This window comes from Sinocyclocheilus rhinocerous, unplaced genomic scaffold (genome assembly GCF_001515625.1).
Source record: "Sinocyclocheilus rhinocerous isolate Xijiao unplaced genomic scaffold, SAMN03320098_v1.1 scaffold241, whole genome shotgun sequence".
NCBI lineage: Eukaryota > Metazoa > Chordata > Actinopteri > Cypriniformes > Cyprinidae > Sinocyclocheilus > Sinocyclocheilus rhinocerous.
In genome coordinates, this window is record NW_015659312.1 from 2,534,986 (window position 1) to 2,553,829 (window position 18,844).

Consider the following 18,844-nt stretch of genomic DNA (forward strand, 5'->3'; position numbering starts at 1 on the left):
GAAGTAATAATACTTCGTTACAGTACTTAAGTATTTTTTGGGAGTATCTGTACTTTACTTGAGTTTTTATATTTCAGCCAACTTTTACTTTTACTTCACTACATTTCCTAATTAAAATGTATACTTTTACTCCGATACATTTTCTCGAAGCATATTCGTTACTTACTATAAAATAGTCAGAAGTAAGAAGAACATGGACTGCAGGAAAGCAGGTTTGACTAATCAGTGGTCTGGCGATTGCAAGTTAGACTCCTAAAAACACCTTTGCTCATGTGCAAACAAGTGCGCACACAACCGCGGATGATATACACCACTGGAAATCAGTTTCTCTTCCTGAAAATTATTCCACCACATCTTAAATTCATCAATTGTACAAGACTTAGGTCACACTTACCACTATGTGTATGGGAGGTAGTCCCCTTAGCATGCTGTCTGGAGCCAGAAGTGGGGACATGTAGGGGTTTCTGACAATGGGAGAACTCTGCATGTTCATCTCTGCTAATTGCTCTGACCGCAGAGGTTCAAAGCCCTCTGGAAACTCCCGGGGTTTCTCAGAGTCCTCCTCACCACCAGGGGGCGGAATGGCCACAGATGAAAAGGATTCTGATACTGAGGGATCTACTTCTTTGCAGAGGAAGAAACTCACATCCTCGGGCTAGGAGAGAGGTGGAAGTAAATGGAGGTCAATAAGATATGAACCTGAGGTGATAAGGTTGGATCAACGACAGATGATTTTTAAAAATTTATTATTTACGCCACCATTTATAGGCTTAAACAACAGTTTTCTATTTTAATTATATTATATTAAATATTTTATATTAAAATGTAATTTATTCCCGTCAAAACTGAATTATCAGCAGCCATTACTCTAGTCTTCAGCATCATATGGTCCTTCATAAATAGTTATAATATGCTGATTTGCTGCTCAAGAAAAAAATCTTATTATTATCAATGTTAAAAACTGCTTTTTGTGGAAACAGTGATAATTTTTTTTCAGGATTCTTTGATCAATATAAGGTTCAAATGAACAGAATTTATTTTAAATATAAATATTTTGTAACATTATAAAATGTATTTTACTTTTCATCACTTTAATGCTTTCTTGCTGTATTAAAAAAAAATTTCTTTAAAAAAAACTTATGGTATATTAGCTGTATAATTATAAATACATGTATAATATAAATCATATATAAATTCACATATATATTTATTAAAATTTCTATATACATTTATGTAAGAAAAAAAAACTTTTTTAGTTATTGCATTTGTTATATAGGACAGTGCATATTAGTAAGGAATGTGGAAGAAGGGAGGAATGGGTTCAGGAAAGGCTGAGATGACTCATTTGAACCAAGCAGCAAAAATTTGCATTTCAAATCCTGCAATTATTCACCCATCTGACGTCATCATATCATGGGATTCTCTGCGGGATTTTAACACATACTTGAACAATGGCATGCAAAGTGACATCACTGCAGCATAATCCTTTGCACTTTATCAGAGTTGCACAACTAGACAAAAAAAAAACCCAAGTAATTTATTTGCACAGAGTGTGCCGGACTGAAATAACCAGAACAACAATTTACTGCAAGCTATTAAAATCAGCCAGTGTTAAGAGGCCAGTTAATTCTGTGTATTAGACAGCCTGACTCTAATGCTAAATATGGCATAACAAACTCCTGTTTTTCTGCCACCAATGGCAATTTGATACTCTTTATGAACATCTGTGCTGCACTCCAGCAAACATACCAGATTCTTACTAACAATGGGACTGTCTGTTATTTAAATGTTATGTTTGACTATGATTTAAGCAACACTGTTAAACTGTTGAAGGCTAGGTCATTCTCACTCTAGATAGCAAATTAATCAGCGCAAATATTGGTATATGTTTCACACACTCATAAAGCCATAAAAAACAGCCTGATGGATGCTGTGTAGCAGAGATTGGAATCCTAGTAGAATGCAAATCAGCCTGTTGATTAATATGACTCACTGTTGCAATCTGTAAAAGAGAGAACTTCGACACCACGGAAGCTTTGAATTTGATTAAACCCTTCTAAAGCACTAAATGAGGAGCTGTACCTTGCTCTCGGGTGTCAGTGTGATGTCAAGGATGGAGTTGTGGTTGACTGTGTTGGTGCTAAGATGGTTGGCAGTCTGGCTGGCATTTTTCTGTACGTTGCTGGCACCGCTGTTAGTGTGCGTGCCCAAGTCCTGGCATGTCTGGCTCTTCAGAGACCCTTTCTCAAGGGAGTATTCAGACGCCTTGCCAGACACCGGAGGGTCTGCATGAGGAGAGGTCAGAGACGCTTCTGAAATGCTCTTTCTTACAGAGTCTAAAAGGTAAAAGGGGATGAGTAAATATTTAGGTCATTTTTAGTGGTTATTTTAACAAAAGATGTCATTTCAAGGTCATTCTGGATATATAGATGTTTTATAATCACATATATTGACTAATGATGCTCTCATGTTATTGTTTAGTTAGATAAATGTCTACATGAGATATTAACAGGCCCAAAATGTGAAGGCAGAAAAACAAAACCACGAAACTAAGGTAATTCTGAATTCCCAAAAGCAAGTTCAGAAGAAAGGAAATTCCTCATAAAAATCTCATACAGAGATCATAAACATTTCTTAATGCAAATATGCAAAAAAGCAAAATGAGAAAGTAAGTAACTGTGTAAAAGGAGTACAAATGGGCACAGGGTAGGAATTTTAAGCACAAGGGGTGGGGGGGTTTACAAAGACCCTCATACAGACATTGGTGGAGGCTGTTGGCGAGGAAACAGTTGCCATGGAGAGGTAAGGCATGTGACTGGCTGATGTGAAGTGTGTGTGGCATTAAACAGACACTCAGTAAAATATTAGGACCCCTTAAACTACCATACAAAGAGACATAAACTCATACGACTGACAGACATACCAGCTACAACACAGCTGTATTGCTCATAGCCATAATCTTGTGAAAAACTATTCTCAGCAATGTTAGTATAGTGAATAATGAATTCATGGCCATCATGAGGCAATTAGAATGCTTTGTGTTGTGTGACACCACCACACTAATGATGCCTTTTAGACACACTGTATTGACATCCTGCACAGCCCTACTCTTTCCTTCTCGGTGTGAGTTAATAAACTCAAATTACATGAGGTTGATAGTAGTCCATTTAAACCATTGACTTAAAAACCGACGGGCATTCAGCATAACAGAGTATGTGAAGCCATTGCAAAGAGCTTTGTTTGAGATGGTTATTATCAGATTTTCAGTTCAGCTGTGCGACTACACATTCAAAATCGCAATAAAAATTTCATGGGGTTGTGGCACCATAGGCAATTCCCCAATGTCCATATATTAGACTTCCAGGTATGATTCATCAGCCTGCTTAAATGACGGATGCAGACTGAACTGGGGCCTCCATTCAGGAGCATTCAGTCTGCACATGCTCAGAAGAACCACTTTCCACAACACTATCTGTGGGTCACGCAACACAAGCTGGAGAGTGAGTTAGAGAAGCTACCACATATAGCTCTGAACAAATGGCAATTATCACCATGGAGCCAATTATATGAAGCAAAGAAGAGCGCTACGAGGGCTTCGTATGCGTTAATTTAAACCTAATTAAAACAGATCAAATAATTAGCCAGCTGCACTATTACAAAGGCATCATCATCAGTGTGTGGAGGAATTATAATCATAAAAAGACATATTGATAAATGTCGTTTAGACACTCAGCATGGTGAGTTAGAAAATACAATATCTCTCTCTCATATACAGGTACCTGCACTCCCTCTGTACAGCTGTGCATGGATCCAGTTGGAAGCCCCCTGTTTGAAGTCTCGGAGCAGCAGAGCAGTATCTCTCCTCACCATGCTGAAAGTGCTCACCTTCTCCACCTGTTTCTCCACCTGTGGATCTGTGCCTGCACACAGCAGAGAAGGACAAAGGGGAAAAGCAAATAACAAAGTAGGGGTCAAAACAAAATCCAAATTGAAAGTCTGGGAATCAAACAAAATTAAATAAAAAATATTTTTACATTAATAAAAAAAAACTAATACAATAAATTAATAAAAACAAGTAAAAAAATTTAATCTCAAAAGTAATTTTTTTTTAAAACAAAATAAAACCTTTTTAAAACAAGCAAAAAAATTTTTACAAAAAATTACAAAATAATACAATGATGTAAAATGGCAAGAAATTATTCTTTATTTCTAGGTCATTAGTGAAATCAGCAAATTTGAGACATGCATATGAATGAATTTGTACAAAAAACTTGTAGAGCTGTCATTAAAGCAAAAAGGCAAGAAACCAAAAGCTAAGATATTCTGATTTTACAATCTCAAAAAATATATATTATCCCTCATGTTGTATTTCAGTTATTTTGACCCGGAGATTAATTTTTTTTTTCTAGAAAATGCTAGTTAATGTTGCCGCATTGTACAGACTTTGCTCAAACAGGGTATAACAACTTTCCAAAAAATGTTTGATCATTTTTGTACAAATAATATAATTATTGGTAATTTTTTGGGAACTTGTGTTACAAAATCACCAGCCTACAAAATTTCTGGTTATGCTATATTATTACCAAATATTTGTTTCAATCTTTATCAACTTGTTTTCTTTCAATGAGCACAGGTTTTGCATTTATTTTTGGAAATGATTGATTGTAGGCCCCACTGATCTGAGTTAATACACCTCAGTTTTTGAGTGAATACAAAAGAAATACAAAACCTGTGCTATATAAATAAAAACAAGATGACAAAAAGATTAAATCCAAGACCATTGGTGATAATACAGCATAATGAGAGATTAAGCCATTTTTAAAAGGCTGGTCATTTTTTAACATGGAACACCAAATTAGGTCAAGGATTTTCAGCAGAGCACAAGGGTTATATGATAAAAATGCAAAATAGAAGCATTTTAACTTAATTTGCTGCACTGTTCTCTAAGAAAGTATCAGAACAGAAGATTTTAAATATCCAGTACTACTATAACACAAAGACAACATTGCATTAGCTCACCTGCAGAGGAAAGAAAATACAAGCTGTGGGCCACCGATTTGACTTCACCATTACTATGATTGAGAACACTACTAAACGAATCATTTATAATAAAATACAAACCTATTAATCTATTCCTGACATGTGTGCCTTCACTTAACTTTACTTGTTGAAATCACTCATCATCATTAAGGTGTCTACACTCCCTAAATTACGAATATGCTAAACTTTTACCAGCGATAAATTACACATTGGACCTGACCGTTCCAGCTCGCTAATAACGAGTCCCAACACAGCATTATTTGTCATAAAATCCTATTACGGCTCCAAACTGACCTGCGTAAGCGCTGAGGCAGCGTGCAAGCACACTGAGGGGCAACAGAGGGTCCATGAGGGTGAGCAGGCGGGATGGCGAGGCGTACACGGTGAGCAGGGTGGCAGGGTACGCGGCGACGATGCCATCTGGCATGCGCACACCGTGAGCAGCGGCCCGCATCGACACGGTCACACACAGGTTTCCTCCTGCGCTGTCACCGGCCAAACACACACGCTCACCGGTCCAACCTGAGGAGGAGAAAGACCAACAGAACAGATTTAGGAAGGAGCGGACCAGAAAATTAAGTGTGCAATAGATCAAATAAAAAATAAGTGAGAATCAAGAAGATAAATACACTATAATTTTCAACTTCAAATGAGGTTACATTTTTTTGCACTGATCTGAGGCACTCTGGAATGGTTTTCACACCAAAGACACCCAAAGAGAATTATTAGCAGCGCGTGATCTGCGTCATGATCCTGAGATAGATAGCAGAGGTGAGAGAACAGTGAATGATAAATATGTTTACGCTGCTGTAGTCAGGCCGAGTGTGAGCTGAGTTTTAATAGGCGTCTTTGTTCCCTGTGGGATCTCGACACCAGCACAGCACAACAGTATGACAGATCATCAAATCGACCGATTTCACTTGTCTTGTACCTTAATCAGCTTTCTTAAGGACTAATCAAGTGACTGAATGACACCATGTCGAAAAAATAGAATGAATAATATAAGAAGCAGTCTGGGAGATGGATGATGCAATTACTGTAAATATTGCATTCCATGTTTCATTAAAGTGATAATAGAACTAACAAAATTAAATCCATAAAATAAAATATTTCTCCATAAAATGTGATCTGGCATTCTGGAGGGAACCTTTTTTTTTGCAGGCTTTGTCAACTCCGATGGGTGAATGTCAACCTCAAAAAAGACAGCAGTCTTGCATGACAAAGCTGCAAGATTCTTGCAAAAAAAAAGGGTTGACAAGTGCTGCCACTTCCCACTGAAAGTGAACAAGGGTTAGTGCACACTGTATAAAGCATAACGTCCTAAAAGCATAAAGTGTATAAAGGCATAAAAGCTTAAAATCAGCATGAAATGGAATTTTTTTTTTTCCCTCACAATATTTAATCAAAATGTCATAACTGGACCTTCCAGTGAAAACGACAGACTTCTTTTCTGTTAATGAATGCCAGACTTCTCCAATAATTTAGTCTGCTTAAACCCCTGCAAGTTCACATTCATCTGCCTCCACTATTGAGTGCAACATCTGCATCTCAAAATCCAACAGAACCTAGCGCCCGCCCAATATTTTTTCTTTTTCAATAAGCCGTTACACTCTGATGTACATCACAATATGGAAGAAAAGACCTGTCGTTACTTTCGTTTCATAGCAACTTTAAGAACACATATGAATCACTGATATCAAGGGATTAGGAAGGATAACTATTCCTCTCACCTAGCAGGTTGTGGTTCTTGATGGCCCAGCAGTAGGCATAGAAACATTCCTCCAAAGCCCGAGGAAACGGGGCCTCGGGGGCCAGAGAATAGTCCACCGAAAGGACGGGGGCATTCAGGTCTTGGGACCAGCTCCTCAGATATGGCTGGAGGGAGAGAGAGAGACACACACACAAATGAAGAATTAAAATTGCTTCATTTTTAGGGTTTAGAATTCCTAGATATTGCAGAAAATCCATACCAGGATTTCCAGGTTTAGTTCCATCTTCCCTTTGTTTTTCTTACTTTATAGAGCGTGTGGTATTCGTTTGGTTTCATTCCCTCCCCTCCAGCAACCTCTCACTCGACAACTAACTGCAAACCTGCATTCAGATCTGCTTCCATTTAGTTTGCAACTCCTACTTTCTAAGATCCAACCAATTCCTTATGAACAAAAATCAAGTCCTGCCCTTCATTTTTCTAGTCACAATAGGGAAGACAAATTGGTCGCAATTTCCCGACTTTAATGTTTAGCATTTAATTGCCTGTTTTACCTTAATTTATTCTCTTAACTGATGGGTCCTAATCCTCAATAATACCATACTTTTTTCTTCCGAGTCTGAATATGGCTACCTACCTACTATACAGTATGCAAAAAGCAATACAACGACGGATGAAGTTTGTCCAAATTTAATTTATATTACACATCGTGCATATTTCTATAGCGTAATTTATTAGTGGTTGAGAAGTAAGTTTTTCCTCAAATGTAGTACATCTAATGACTTTAAATTATGGCTTTATTTCACAGGTGTGTCAATGAAGTAGTTCTAGCATTTTGCTGACTGATGGCAAAGATCCACATTTTCAAATCCTGAACTGCTTTCCCAGCTCACACCCCTAATTCCTCTCTGAATCCTGACATCTTTAAGGCAGCTTTAAGACTGTGGTTTCAGTGTGACTGCACTGCTGCAAAGAGCCTGAATTATGGTCCTCAACACTAAATGTTCACTTCAAGTAGCGTCTGTCACCCTGAATACACGCCTGACGGCACCTCATCATGCATTTACGTAAGAGAAAACACTTAGGGAATGTGAATATTTCTTCTTAGATAGTCTCTACCATTTTGTCTCCCTCTCTCAGTTTTGTTTTGTAGTTTAAAGACATGATGTGTGCTGACAGGCGTCACAAGATGTTGCTCTGACTGCCAGTTACATCTCATATCAATGTGTCCATTGCTGAGTGGCGTTCGCTCAAGCAGCTAATGTATTGTGTCGAGAACGCAGGCTCCCGCTGGTGAGTGTTTGTGACGTGAAGGTGAATTTTGCATGAGAGCGGTGATAATATGATACTTTAACAGAGCAAGCAGTCTCATACTTTGCACAAGACACTGGACACAATTGAACGCAAATGACCAATATCTTACTCCGCTTGCCAAGAAGCTGCTCTGCATAATACTCAACAGAAGAGGTACTATTTAAAACCACTGAATGAATGTTCAGACATAGAGGTGGGATCCTGGGTGACTGCAGTTAATGTCTAAAGTATTAAAGTATTCAAAATTCAAAGAAATGATGCCATGAGCAACTCAAGTCACAAGGATAAGATTAATCTAAGGGTTAAGAGAAGCTCTATATACTGTAGTATCTTGGTGTTTCTTCAACTATGGGTACTTTTGTCTCTGTGGACGTTCAGAAAATAACCTCTCATTAAAGCACATTTTAATTGTCCTCTAATAATGAGCAACAGTGGACAGATATGAATCATAGAAGAACCACAAAACCAGTCTTAAGTCGCTGGGGTATATTTGTAGCAATAGCCAAAAATACATTGTATGGGTCAAAATTATAGATTTTTCTTTTATGCCAAAAATCATTAGGACATTAAGTTAGTATAATTTCATACCAGGTACTGACACTGATATCACATTAGTAAACAACTGTGGGACGGTCTTAATGATTTTTTTAAAATCACATATTAAATAGCAATACATTATGTGTGTTACACTGTTTTCACTGTTATGTATTCCCACCTCCAAGATATTCTGGTTCCTAGATAAGTCTAGGAAATAATTAAAATAAGTCTACAATTCTATATTTTTTTCATCAGGAGCAAAAGTAACTGGTCTGCATTATTCAAGGTAGGATGGAAAGGGTGTGTATAGGAAGTATAAGGAGAAAGAGACAAAAAGATACCTCATGTGATTTGGAAGTCTGTGCCACAAAGCCTCCTCCGTGGAAGTGCAACACCAGCCATGGGGAAGGAGGACTGCGCTTCGTCTTCAGGCCCAAAGAAAGAGATATCGGGCCCCCCTCTGAGCGACACAGTGCTAGTAATTTCTCACTGTCCTGAAGACACAAATGGACTATAAGCACCATAACAATGGAGAGCAACATAATACAAATTTTAAAAGATTATTTCATTACAACACAGCTTCCTGAACAATCCTTATTTTGAATCTCTTTGAAGCTCTATGCCCCACACAAAGGCAAAAGCTCTCATTTAGACAAGAGACGAGTAATTAAACGCTACGGACGTGCGGTTCTTAAACACATTTACGCTACAGCTGGATCAATATGAGTTCAAAGGGTCTTAAGCAAAGTCAAATAGGCTTTTTTAAGCACCATTACACCAAGTCATCTATACTGCAACCAATTCAAGTCCTCCCATGACACCAAGATGTATATCAGGAATTAAAGGGCTTTAAGTAAAGGATAAAAGGAGAAAGAGTCAAGCTCAACCACTTTATCTAGCTAAGCACACCTCATTACGACTGGCGGTGCTTTTATTCATTCCTCGGTATCTGTGCATATTTATTTATTTATTTATTGACAAGATAAGAGCATGTAGAGTGGAAAATTGACTCTCTTTGAAGAGCAGGGAATTCAAATTATGAAAATTAAAAGTTCATGCTTGAGCTTCTGTGAGGTGGAGGAGGAGAAGGAAGAAGAGATGTAAGCGAGAGACAATTATGATTCAAGATTAATTAAGACTGTCAATGACATCAGTGTGAACTGTTGTACCTGTCCTTCTCTCAGCTCATATGAGATCAATCTCATCTGCACAGGCCCCGGGCCAATATGAGCTGCAGGAGGAGACACAGTCACCATGTGGGTGGGATCTGTCACCAATGGCAGGTCAAAGGGCAGGGGGGGAACAGAAAGAGCTCGATTCACCTTCACTTGTGTGGCCGTCATAGACACCAGACTCTTGAGAGAGATAGAGAGAGATGAAATAGAGCACAGATTAATTTCAGTTTCATTACTATGTGAATTGAACTTTGCAATATGAGAACTTGGACAGGTTATAAGTGCTCAGTGTGCAATCTGACCAGCTGTAGCAAAAGATGGTCAATTATATTAAAAAAACACTAGTGCAAGGAGTAACTGTATGTCAGAAGTTTTATTACTCAAGGGAATTGCTTTTAACAATTCTGATGTCTGATCTATGAGTGTTGAGTACTGAAAGTAGGGCAAAACAATTAATTTGGGGATTATTCTGACAAATATTTTCATTGCAATTTGAGCTGCAATATTTCTGATGCTAGGATATAAAAAAAAAATGTGCCCAGTACTCTGCTGTCAGAACTCTTTAAATGTGTTCAAACTTTAGAAACTTAAAAAAAAAAAAACCTTCTCTCAGTTGAACCAAACGTGAACTGAGTAAAAAATAAAGCCAGTTCTATTCGAACCCACACTGGGCCTAAATTTAAAAGTAGAATTTTTTTCTACTAAAGTGGAAATTAATTTATTTTGTCCACCACAGTGGCCATTTTGTTTTTTTATTAAACCAGCCTTACTTAATTTTGTCAGGGTATTTCACATTTGGCAGGTGTCTGGTGTTCATTTAGTATCCTAGTCTCAGCTCAATTTTCATTCATAGTTTTTTCTAATCCCAGTTAAATAAAAGAATCTAATCTAATCTAATCTAATTTAATCTAATCTAATATATTACAATATACTATATTCTAATCTAATCTACTATAATATACCATACCATACCATGATATGATATATGATATGATATATCATATATATGATATAATATAATACATTTTATTTTTCATTTTATTATTTCAGTGATGATATGCTTCTGGCATAATTTCTTCACTTTCATGCGTTTCTTTTTTTTTAATTATTTGAAAGAAAATCAATTTGAGATGTGACCTTGCACTATTCTTAAAATGCAAGGTCATATTTCAAATAGATTTTCTTTCAAATAACCGTGCTGCCATAGCTAAAACGGGCAGGATGGTTAATACTAACTGATAGAAATTCAGTCTCCGTTACGTTCCAGAATGTCTTCCAAAAATGAACATCCAGGTTCTGAGTGATGCGTTCATACTCCTGACCTCTCAGTTCAGGGTCAATGGCATACTTCCCAGAGGTCAGGAAAGAACTTGCTGCTACACCTGAGAGAAACACAGACAAACAGACAGTTAGATGAATGGCTGTCTACATACAGTAACTGGCATATCACACCAGGGCATCATACTTAGAGAGTAAAACAGAGCAGTAAGACATGACAGTGGGTTCCCAATCAACAGAAACACACAGATAACCACCTGGAAATTGCATCACCTTAACAGACAAGCATGAGCAATTAGTTTAATATTTACAAATGTCAATAGACAATAAACAAACTAACTAACTAACTAAAACAAAAAAACTAAAAACTGATCTGTAACCAGTCTTGTTTTTTTTCTGTTCTCATGGTAAAATTCAGCATATGAACTAGGGGTGTGAAGGGAAAAAAATTATCTGATGCATCGCAATTCTGAATCGCTTCTAAAAACTTCAGAACAGATGCTCTTTAGTTTTTTTCCTACATATGTGCAATGGCACTCATGTGCACTAGAGAGATATGGTATTTCAGTGTTTTTTTCCTCCTCCAAAAGTTCTACAAAAGCATCATTTATGCCATTTTGAATGCAGTATATATACAAAACTCACTTACTGACAGACAGCTGCTTTCAAATGTTCATGTGCACTTTGTGTGTGTGTCCGTTCTGAATAGCTCTTGTACATGCAGCTGTGCAAGACTCTGTGTAAGCAGTTAAATGCACTTTCATCTTTTATGATGCTAAATTAATGTAAACACAGTCATGATTAAAGGACACGACAAAGCATTTGATATGTTAAAACAGATCTGTGCATTAGTGTGAATGCAGCCTATTAAACATGCTGTCTGTCATCAGTAAAAATCAAACAGCAATAATAAGAAAAAGAGAAAAATCCATCACTGCTCTTGTCTGGAAAACATTCAGATACTAAAAGCACTCTCAGACATTGAAGGCACTTTTTGTTTATTGCTTGTAATGTGTTTCTTTGTTGCTTTTTATTACTTTATATTTGCTTGTATGTTTTGAAGCTGTAGTTAGTTAATAATTCTTCACACACAATTTCTTAATTTATTATTAATTTGTAATTATTTAAAAAAACACTTAAATAAGAAATTAAATAAAAATAAACAAATCAATTTAATACTCAGAGTTGGTAAACTCATTTATTACCGGTAATAATAAAAAAAAAAGTAGATCAAGTATCGTTTTTGAATCAGATCTTGATTTCCAGAATTGAAATCAGATTGTGAGGTACCTAAAGATTCCCACCCCTAGTAGGAACAAGAACTGACCATCTCTCTAGAGGACACAGGGTAATCTACCAGCAGAATGGATGACAGGTTTGGAAAGGACATCCATCGCCCTCTGTGAGAGCTACTCACCATATGGAGCAATATCTCCTGCCTCCACTAGGGTGCAGCATTGAGCACAAGAGACAATATTAGAATGCCTTTGCGGGTCAGAGTGTATACAACTGCACTTTTGTGTCTTAAATTAACACTAGAGGAAAACCAGCTGTGCAGACGCTCGCAAAGATAATGAAGTGTGAAACAGTGACCTGCTCACATAAATCAAGAGGCATATAAAAAAAAATCTTTATCAGGGCACACTGAACATGACAGCTATACTGACCTATCCCTGACTGATGCTTCTTGTAGTTGTCTCCGAAGGCAACCAGACTAATAGCAATTGACTGCAGGCATGGACGGATGGCAGGAGTAAACTAGGAAGGAAGGAGAACAAGGTATTCAGGTGGGTAATTTTCACCTTAGAACATAAGAAAATATGGCAGAAATAAGTTAACAGTAAAAACATTAATAATGCTGTGAAATATTACGGTTTAAATTTGTTTTCTATTTTTATACATTCTAAAATGTAAATTATTCCTGTGATGGCAAAGCTGAATTTTCAACAGCCATTACTCCAGTCTTCAGTGTCACATGAGCCTTCATTTTAAAATGCTGATTTGGTGCTCATGTTTGTAAATAATTCTTAATTGCTACAAAAAAAAAACTTAGCTTTGTATCACAGGAATAAATTATATTTTAAAATCTATTCAAATAGAACACAATAATTTTAAATTGTAATATTTCACAATATTACTGTTTTTACTGTATTTTTTGATCAAATAAATGCAGCCTTGGTGAGCATAAGAAACTTTCAAAGACATAAAAAAACATAATAATTATTATAAACTTTTATCTGGCAGTATGTATATGTATGTTTATAATATATATATTAAAATGTACATTGCCGTTCATTACTATCTTGTAATATTATAAAAACATGTATGGGAAAACTCTGCCTTAAAGGGATAGTTCACTCAAAAATGAAAATTACCCCATGATTTACTCACCCTCAAGCCATCCTAGGTGTATAGGAGTTTCTCATTCAGACGAATACAATCGGAGTTATATTAAAAAATGTCCAGGCTCTTCCAAGCTTTATAATGGCAGTGAATGGTGGTCGAGATTTTGAAGCCCAAAAAAGTGCATCCATCCATCATAAAAAGTAAATCATGGGGTAATTTTCATTTTTGGGTGAACTATCCCTTTAATTACCTTTTGAATTTACTTAGATTAAATACCTTCAGATTTCAATCTTACACTAAGTGTAGAAATGTGATAATCTTGTCAATGAAATCCTGAGAGCCACAAGCTCATGGGCTCATTAACAAACACACCTGAAATCCAACACAGCGGCCATAGAAGCAGCCCTTGTGCATGGAGGCGTATTCTCTCAGGAAGCTCTGACTGAGGCCACTTTCCTCCTGGAAGAAAAGGTTGCCGTGGCTGTTGTCATGAAGCAGTCTCTGAGCTAGATAGAGCAGCGCCCTGAGCTGACACAGAGCGCTACAGTACGCCTCCATCTCTGCTGCATTATGGCTCGCACGGAAAAAGATGCTTCGCCTGTTGGATGTGATATAGCGCCCTTTGTGGATAATGTGGAGGAGGCAACAGCGCACCACCTGAAGAAGAGGACAACAAAGAGTGAGATGAGGTCTGAAGGGAGGTGTAAAGGAGCACATGCATCATGCAGGAGAGAGAAAGAGCAATGTAAAAACTACTTATTGAGAGAAACATTGAAAGGAAAAGAGGGGAAGGACAAGGACACATGCCTTCAGCAGAAATTAGCTTAAAGGAACAATTCACCCAAAAATGAAACTGTGCTGACTCACCCCAAGGCCATCCAAGATATAGATGAGTTTGTTTCTTCTTCAGAATAAATTTAGAGTAATTTAGCATTACATCACTTGCTTTGAAAACATCACAATAATCCATATGTAATTCACACAACTCCAGTGCATCAATTAATATCTTATGAAGCAAAACACTTTGATGATGGATTTGTTTCTTACAAACATGCAGCTTTTCGCATTTACAAGGTGTTAATTAATGGACTGGAGTCGTGTGGATCATTGCGTTGTTTTTATCAGCTGTTTGTACTCACATTCTGACGGCACCCATTCACTGCAGAGGATCCATTGGTGAGCAAGTGATGTAATGCTAAATCTCTTCAAACCTGTTCTGATGAAGAAACAAACTCTACATCTTCATCTTTGATGACCTGAGGACGAGTACATTTTCAGCAAATTTTTGTTTTTGGGTGAACTATTCCTTTAACAACTGCAGGGTTTGTAAACCAGCTAACTGTGATGACTAACTGTTGAAAATGATGCACTGGGAGCAGCTATTTTTAGCAGGGAGGAAAAAAGGGAGGAAACACACAAACAACTTCTCTTGCACAGTCAGAAACGCACCTTAACAAGGGAGCGATATCCATTGGCGGGAATATGAGGGCTGGGAGCAGCTATTTTTAGCAGGGAGGAAAAAAGGGAGGAAACACACAAACAACTTCTCTTGCACAAGTCAGAAACGCACCTTAACAAGGGAGCGATATCCATTGGCGGGAATATGAGGATCAAAGTCAAAATGGTGGTAGATGGCAGCGAATCCAGAGATGACAGGCTCCAGGCTCCGGGCGTGCTCCTGGATGGTGGTCATGGCATCCACAAGGCGCTGGGCTGCGTCCCCGGCTTGGCCCTTTGTGGTCCCAGAGAAGAAGTTGGCATTTTCTTCACACACATCATACAAGGCAGTGAATACTGCCTTGGTGTCCATCACTAAAGGGATTCAGATGGGTTGAGGACAGAAGAATTACTTCAAATTGGCACATACTCTGACACACTTTAAAGCCAATATAGAGTGATTAAGCTCAGGACAAAAGCCAAGCACTTGTGTAGGCTGTGGTTCTAAACAGCGCTATAAACATTTTATAGATCAATCAACTGGAAATGCTTCAGCCAAAGCAATTCAAAATAATTTTCTTCATCAGTACTTTGTCATGTTTTCCAGTAAATATTTAAACATCCCTAAAACAAGATAAATATTCTTAGAAAAAAATTCATTAGATATTAGGACTTGTTTTTAGGGCACACACACTACTGTTAAAAAGGATCTGTAAGATTTTTTTTTTTTTTTTTTTAAGAAATACATACTGAACGAAAATAATTTTCTTCAAAATTGACAATTAAAGACATAATTGTTACAAAAAATATATATCAAATAAATGCTGTTCTTTTGAACCTTATATTCTATTCTCCTTCAGTTCTTTTGAACCTTCTATAATGCTTTTTAACATTGATAATAATAATAATAGGATCATGTGACACTGAAGATTGGAATAATGGCTGCTGAAAATTCATGGTTTACAGTCATGGTAATACATTGCACTTTAAAATAGAAAACAGTCATTAAAAATAATAATATTTCATAATATTACTGTTTTTACTGTATTTTTTATCAAATAAATGCAGCCTTGGTTTCACCTTGGTGAAACTTCTGAACAGCAGTGCATCTCTAAAGGTTAAGCATAAACCTCAATTCATTTTATTAGATTTTAAAACAAGTCTAAAACAAGAAGAAAAAAAATGCTAATGGGAACGCAAAGATATATTCTATAAAGACAACCATATTTTTAGATTTTTTTTAATGAATTAAATTTATCGTTTTTAGGGATGTTACAATGATTACTGTTAAATAAGACAAAAATACTGTTTAAAATGTTTTTTGTTTTTTTTTACTGTTCAGTGCCTATGAACGGTAATACATTGCATTTTCAAAATAGCAAACAGTCATTAAAAATAATAATATTTCATAATATTACCTTTTTTACTGTATTTTTTATCAAATAAATGCAGCCTTGGTTTCACCTTGGTGAAACTTCTGAACAGCAGTGCATCTCTAAAGGTTAAGCATAAACCTCAATTCATTTTATTAGATTTTAAAACAAGTCTAAAACAAGAAGAAAAAAAATGCTAATGGGAACGCAAAGATATATTCTATAAAGACAACCATATTTTTAGATTTTTTTTAATGAATTAAATTTATCGTTTTTAGGGATGTTACAATGATTACTGTTAAATAAGACAAAAATACTGTTTAAAATGTTTTTTTTGTTTTTTTACTGTTCAGTGCCTATGAAAACATACTGAGCTAATAGGTCCTACCACTATCACACATACAACTACAACCAATAGCCTCTATCAGAACACATTACGATACACTCTCATCTTGAAGATGCTGACTGCTATGAAAACTGCTATTGCTTGCTTTCTCTATAGGAAAAGACAAGAGCAAATTACAGGGGACAGAGGCTGTGGACAATTTCACAGGACATACTACTGAGTAACCAGTGACGGATGGGCATCAGCCTGCTACTGTACAGTCATTCACGCACTCATGCACATTTATCTGATCAGGATTGACATGCCAGATACAGAGACAATACAGGTGAGTAAGGTCTCTCAGTGACAAGATTATGACTAGGTAAATCTGTACTCTGTGACCGACCAGACAACTAAGAGAATCACAGGCAACTTCACAACAGCAGACAATGACAGGAATAGCAGGACACTAAACAAAACTTCAGTCTTTGTATGAAAATCCAAAATGCAAGCAAATACATCTTTAGTATATCATTTTTTTAATATAAATAACTAAATCACCCAAATGGCTTCGTCAGATCCAAACTTGAGAGTGGTCAAACCCTAAGCAACAGTTAAAGAAACTTTCAGTCTTACTTTACATTGTGGTGGAAAGATGTTTAACAAACAGCATAAACGGTTTGTGCTTTGAATGTTGGAACCCAAAGTGCTAATACATCTTTAGTATATCATTTTTTTAATATAAATAACTGAATCACCCAAATGGCTTTGTCAGATCCAAACTTGGGTGCTGCCCCACAACTAAGAGTGGTCAAACCCTAAGCAACAGTTAAAGAAACTTGCAGTCTTACTTTACATTGTGGTGGAAAGATGTTTAACAAACAGCATAAACGGTTTGTGCTTTGAATGTTGGAACCCAAAGTGCTTACTTTGTCAATGCAAAGAGTTTTCTGCATCAAGAGAACATTTTGCTTACATTTCAATTTGCATACATTTCCAGTGTTATTTAGAGCTTAATTCCCCAGATACTGCCTTATCTGTTGCACATATGGTTTTAAACCAGCCCTGTCCCTTTTTCTTTCTGTCCTTTTCCCCAGATAACCCCTCCCTGCATTCATCCACTCATTCTCTTCTCACACTTTCCAAACTGCCTTTTTCCCCTCTGCCAAAGTATCCCAATGTTGCCTCTCTACCTCCCGCATGTGACTGGCAGTGATCTCTTCCCCTCATTGGCAAAAACAAGACATCTCCCTCTCTCACTGAGGACTGTCCTCAATTCTCTTCCATTTTTGTATCCATGTCCTCATTCTAAAGACTATTGCCAAACCCTGAGAGATTAGTGTCCTAATCTGTGCATGGGAAACCAAGTATACTACTGTGTCACTGTCTCCTGCTCAACTGCTTCCATTGAGAGACAATAATTCAGCAACTAGTGTAAAACTAGTCTTGAGTTTTGAGGTTTGAGAAATGACTTTCACAGTTATGCTGGGTTTCAGTTGAGAAGAAGATATCAGAGTACTGACTAAATGAACCTCATGCTTGTGAAAATCTAAATCCTTCATTATGGAAACATGTGCAACAAGAGAACCTACCACTCAATTCCTTTACTCAATGAAAAACTCCCAGCATAACAAACACAAGGACACCTGAAAACATTCCAAAATTAAGATTTAATTTACGTTAAATCTAGGTTAAATATGAATTAAGCACGAATACAACAGAATATAAATTTAAATTAATCTCACAATTTCAGAAATCAGAAATTCCCTTACAACGGAAGTCTAAGGGCAATATGGGGTGTGTTGCCATCATAGACTTTCACTGTAAGCCTGTAACTGTCACAGCACTGCTATATTATAAATTAGTAATGTTGAAAGTAGTGGTCGACCGATATATCACCAAGGCCGATATATCGGCCTATATTTAGCATTTTTCAAATATCGGCATCAGCCGATAAGATTTTCTGTTTGGCCGATGCGTTCGAGGCGGGACTTTTATTTTGACGGCGCTGACAGTGGCCGTCAGTTCTATCTAATACGGATAGAAGTCTGTCTAATAATCAGATAGAACTGTTAAACAAAGGAATTAAAATGTATACAAAAAATATTATAACGATTGCTTTTATATTATTAATAATAGAAAGGCAAACATTATAATACTTTCTCGTTTGCTGTCAGCATTCAGCAAATACGCATTAACATCATTTAAACAAATCTTTGAATGGCTAATGAACATTTAATTTCACAAACCTTGCAAACTTAGTCGAATCCAGTTGTGAGATCTTGTGAAGTGTGCATGTGACCTGCATGAT

At 36.8% G+C, this 18,844-nt stretch overlaps 1 protein-coding gene across 2 annotated transcripts in view; it reads right to left on the minus strand.

The window, feature by feature from the left end:
- The window catches only part of LOC107723485 (hormone-sensitive lipase-like), a 23,424-nt gene that overhangs the window by 1,104 nt on the left and 3,476 nt on the right, over positions 1-18,844 (minus strand). The window contains exons 2-13 of one of the 2 annotated variants that reach the window (XM_016532126.1): positions 14,969-15,210; positions 13,771-14,055; positions 12,720-12,810; positions 12,470-12,496; positions 11,011-11,156; positions 9,769-9,954; positions 8,941-9,093; positions 6,771-6,915; positions 5,335-5,562; positions 3,780-3,920; positions 2,083-2,336; positions 395-655 (exon numbers count right to left, since the gene is read on the minus strand). In XM_016532126.1, coding sequence (XP_016387612.1) covers positions 395-655; positions 2,083-2,336; positions 3,780-3,920; positions 5,335-5,562; positions 6,771-6,915; positions 8,941-9,093; positions 9,769-9,954; positions 11,011-11,156; positions 12,470-12,496; positions 12,720-12,810; positions 13,771-14,055; positions 14,969-15,210 — 2,159 coding nt within the window. The remainder of the gene's footprint in view (positions 1-394; positions 656-2,082; positions 2,337-3,779; positions 3,921-5,334; positions 5,563-6,770; positions 6,916-8,940; positions 9,094-9,768; positions 9,955-11,010; positions 11,157-12,469; positions 12,497-12,719; positions 12,811-13,770; positions 14,056-14,968; positions 15,211-18,844) is intronic. The other variant, XM_016532127.1, reaches the window with a different exon arrangement.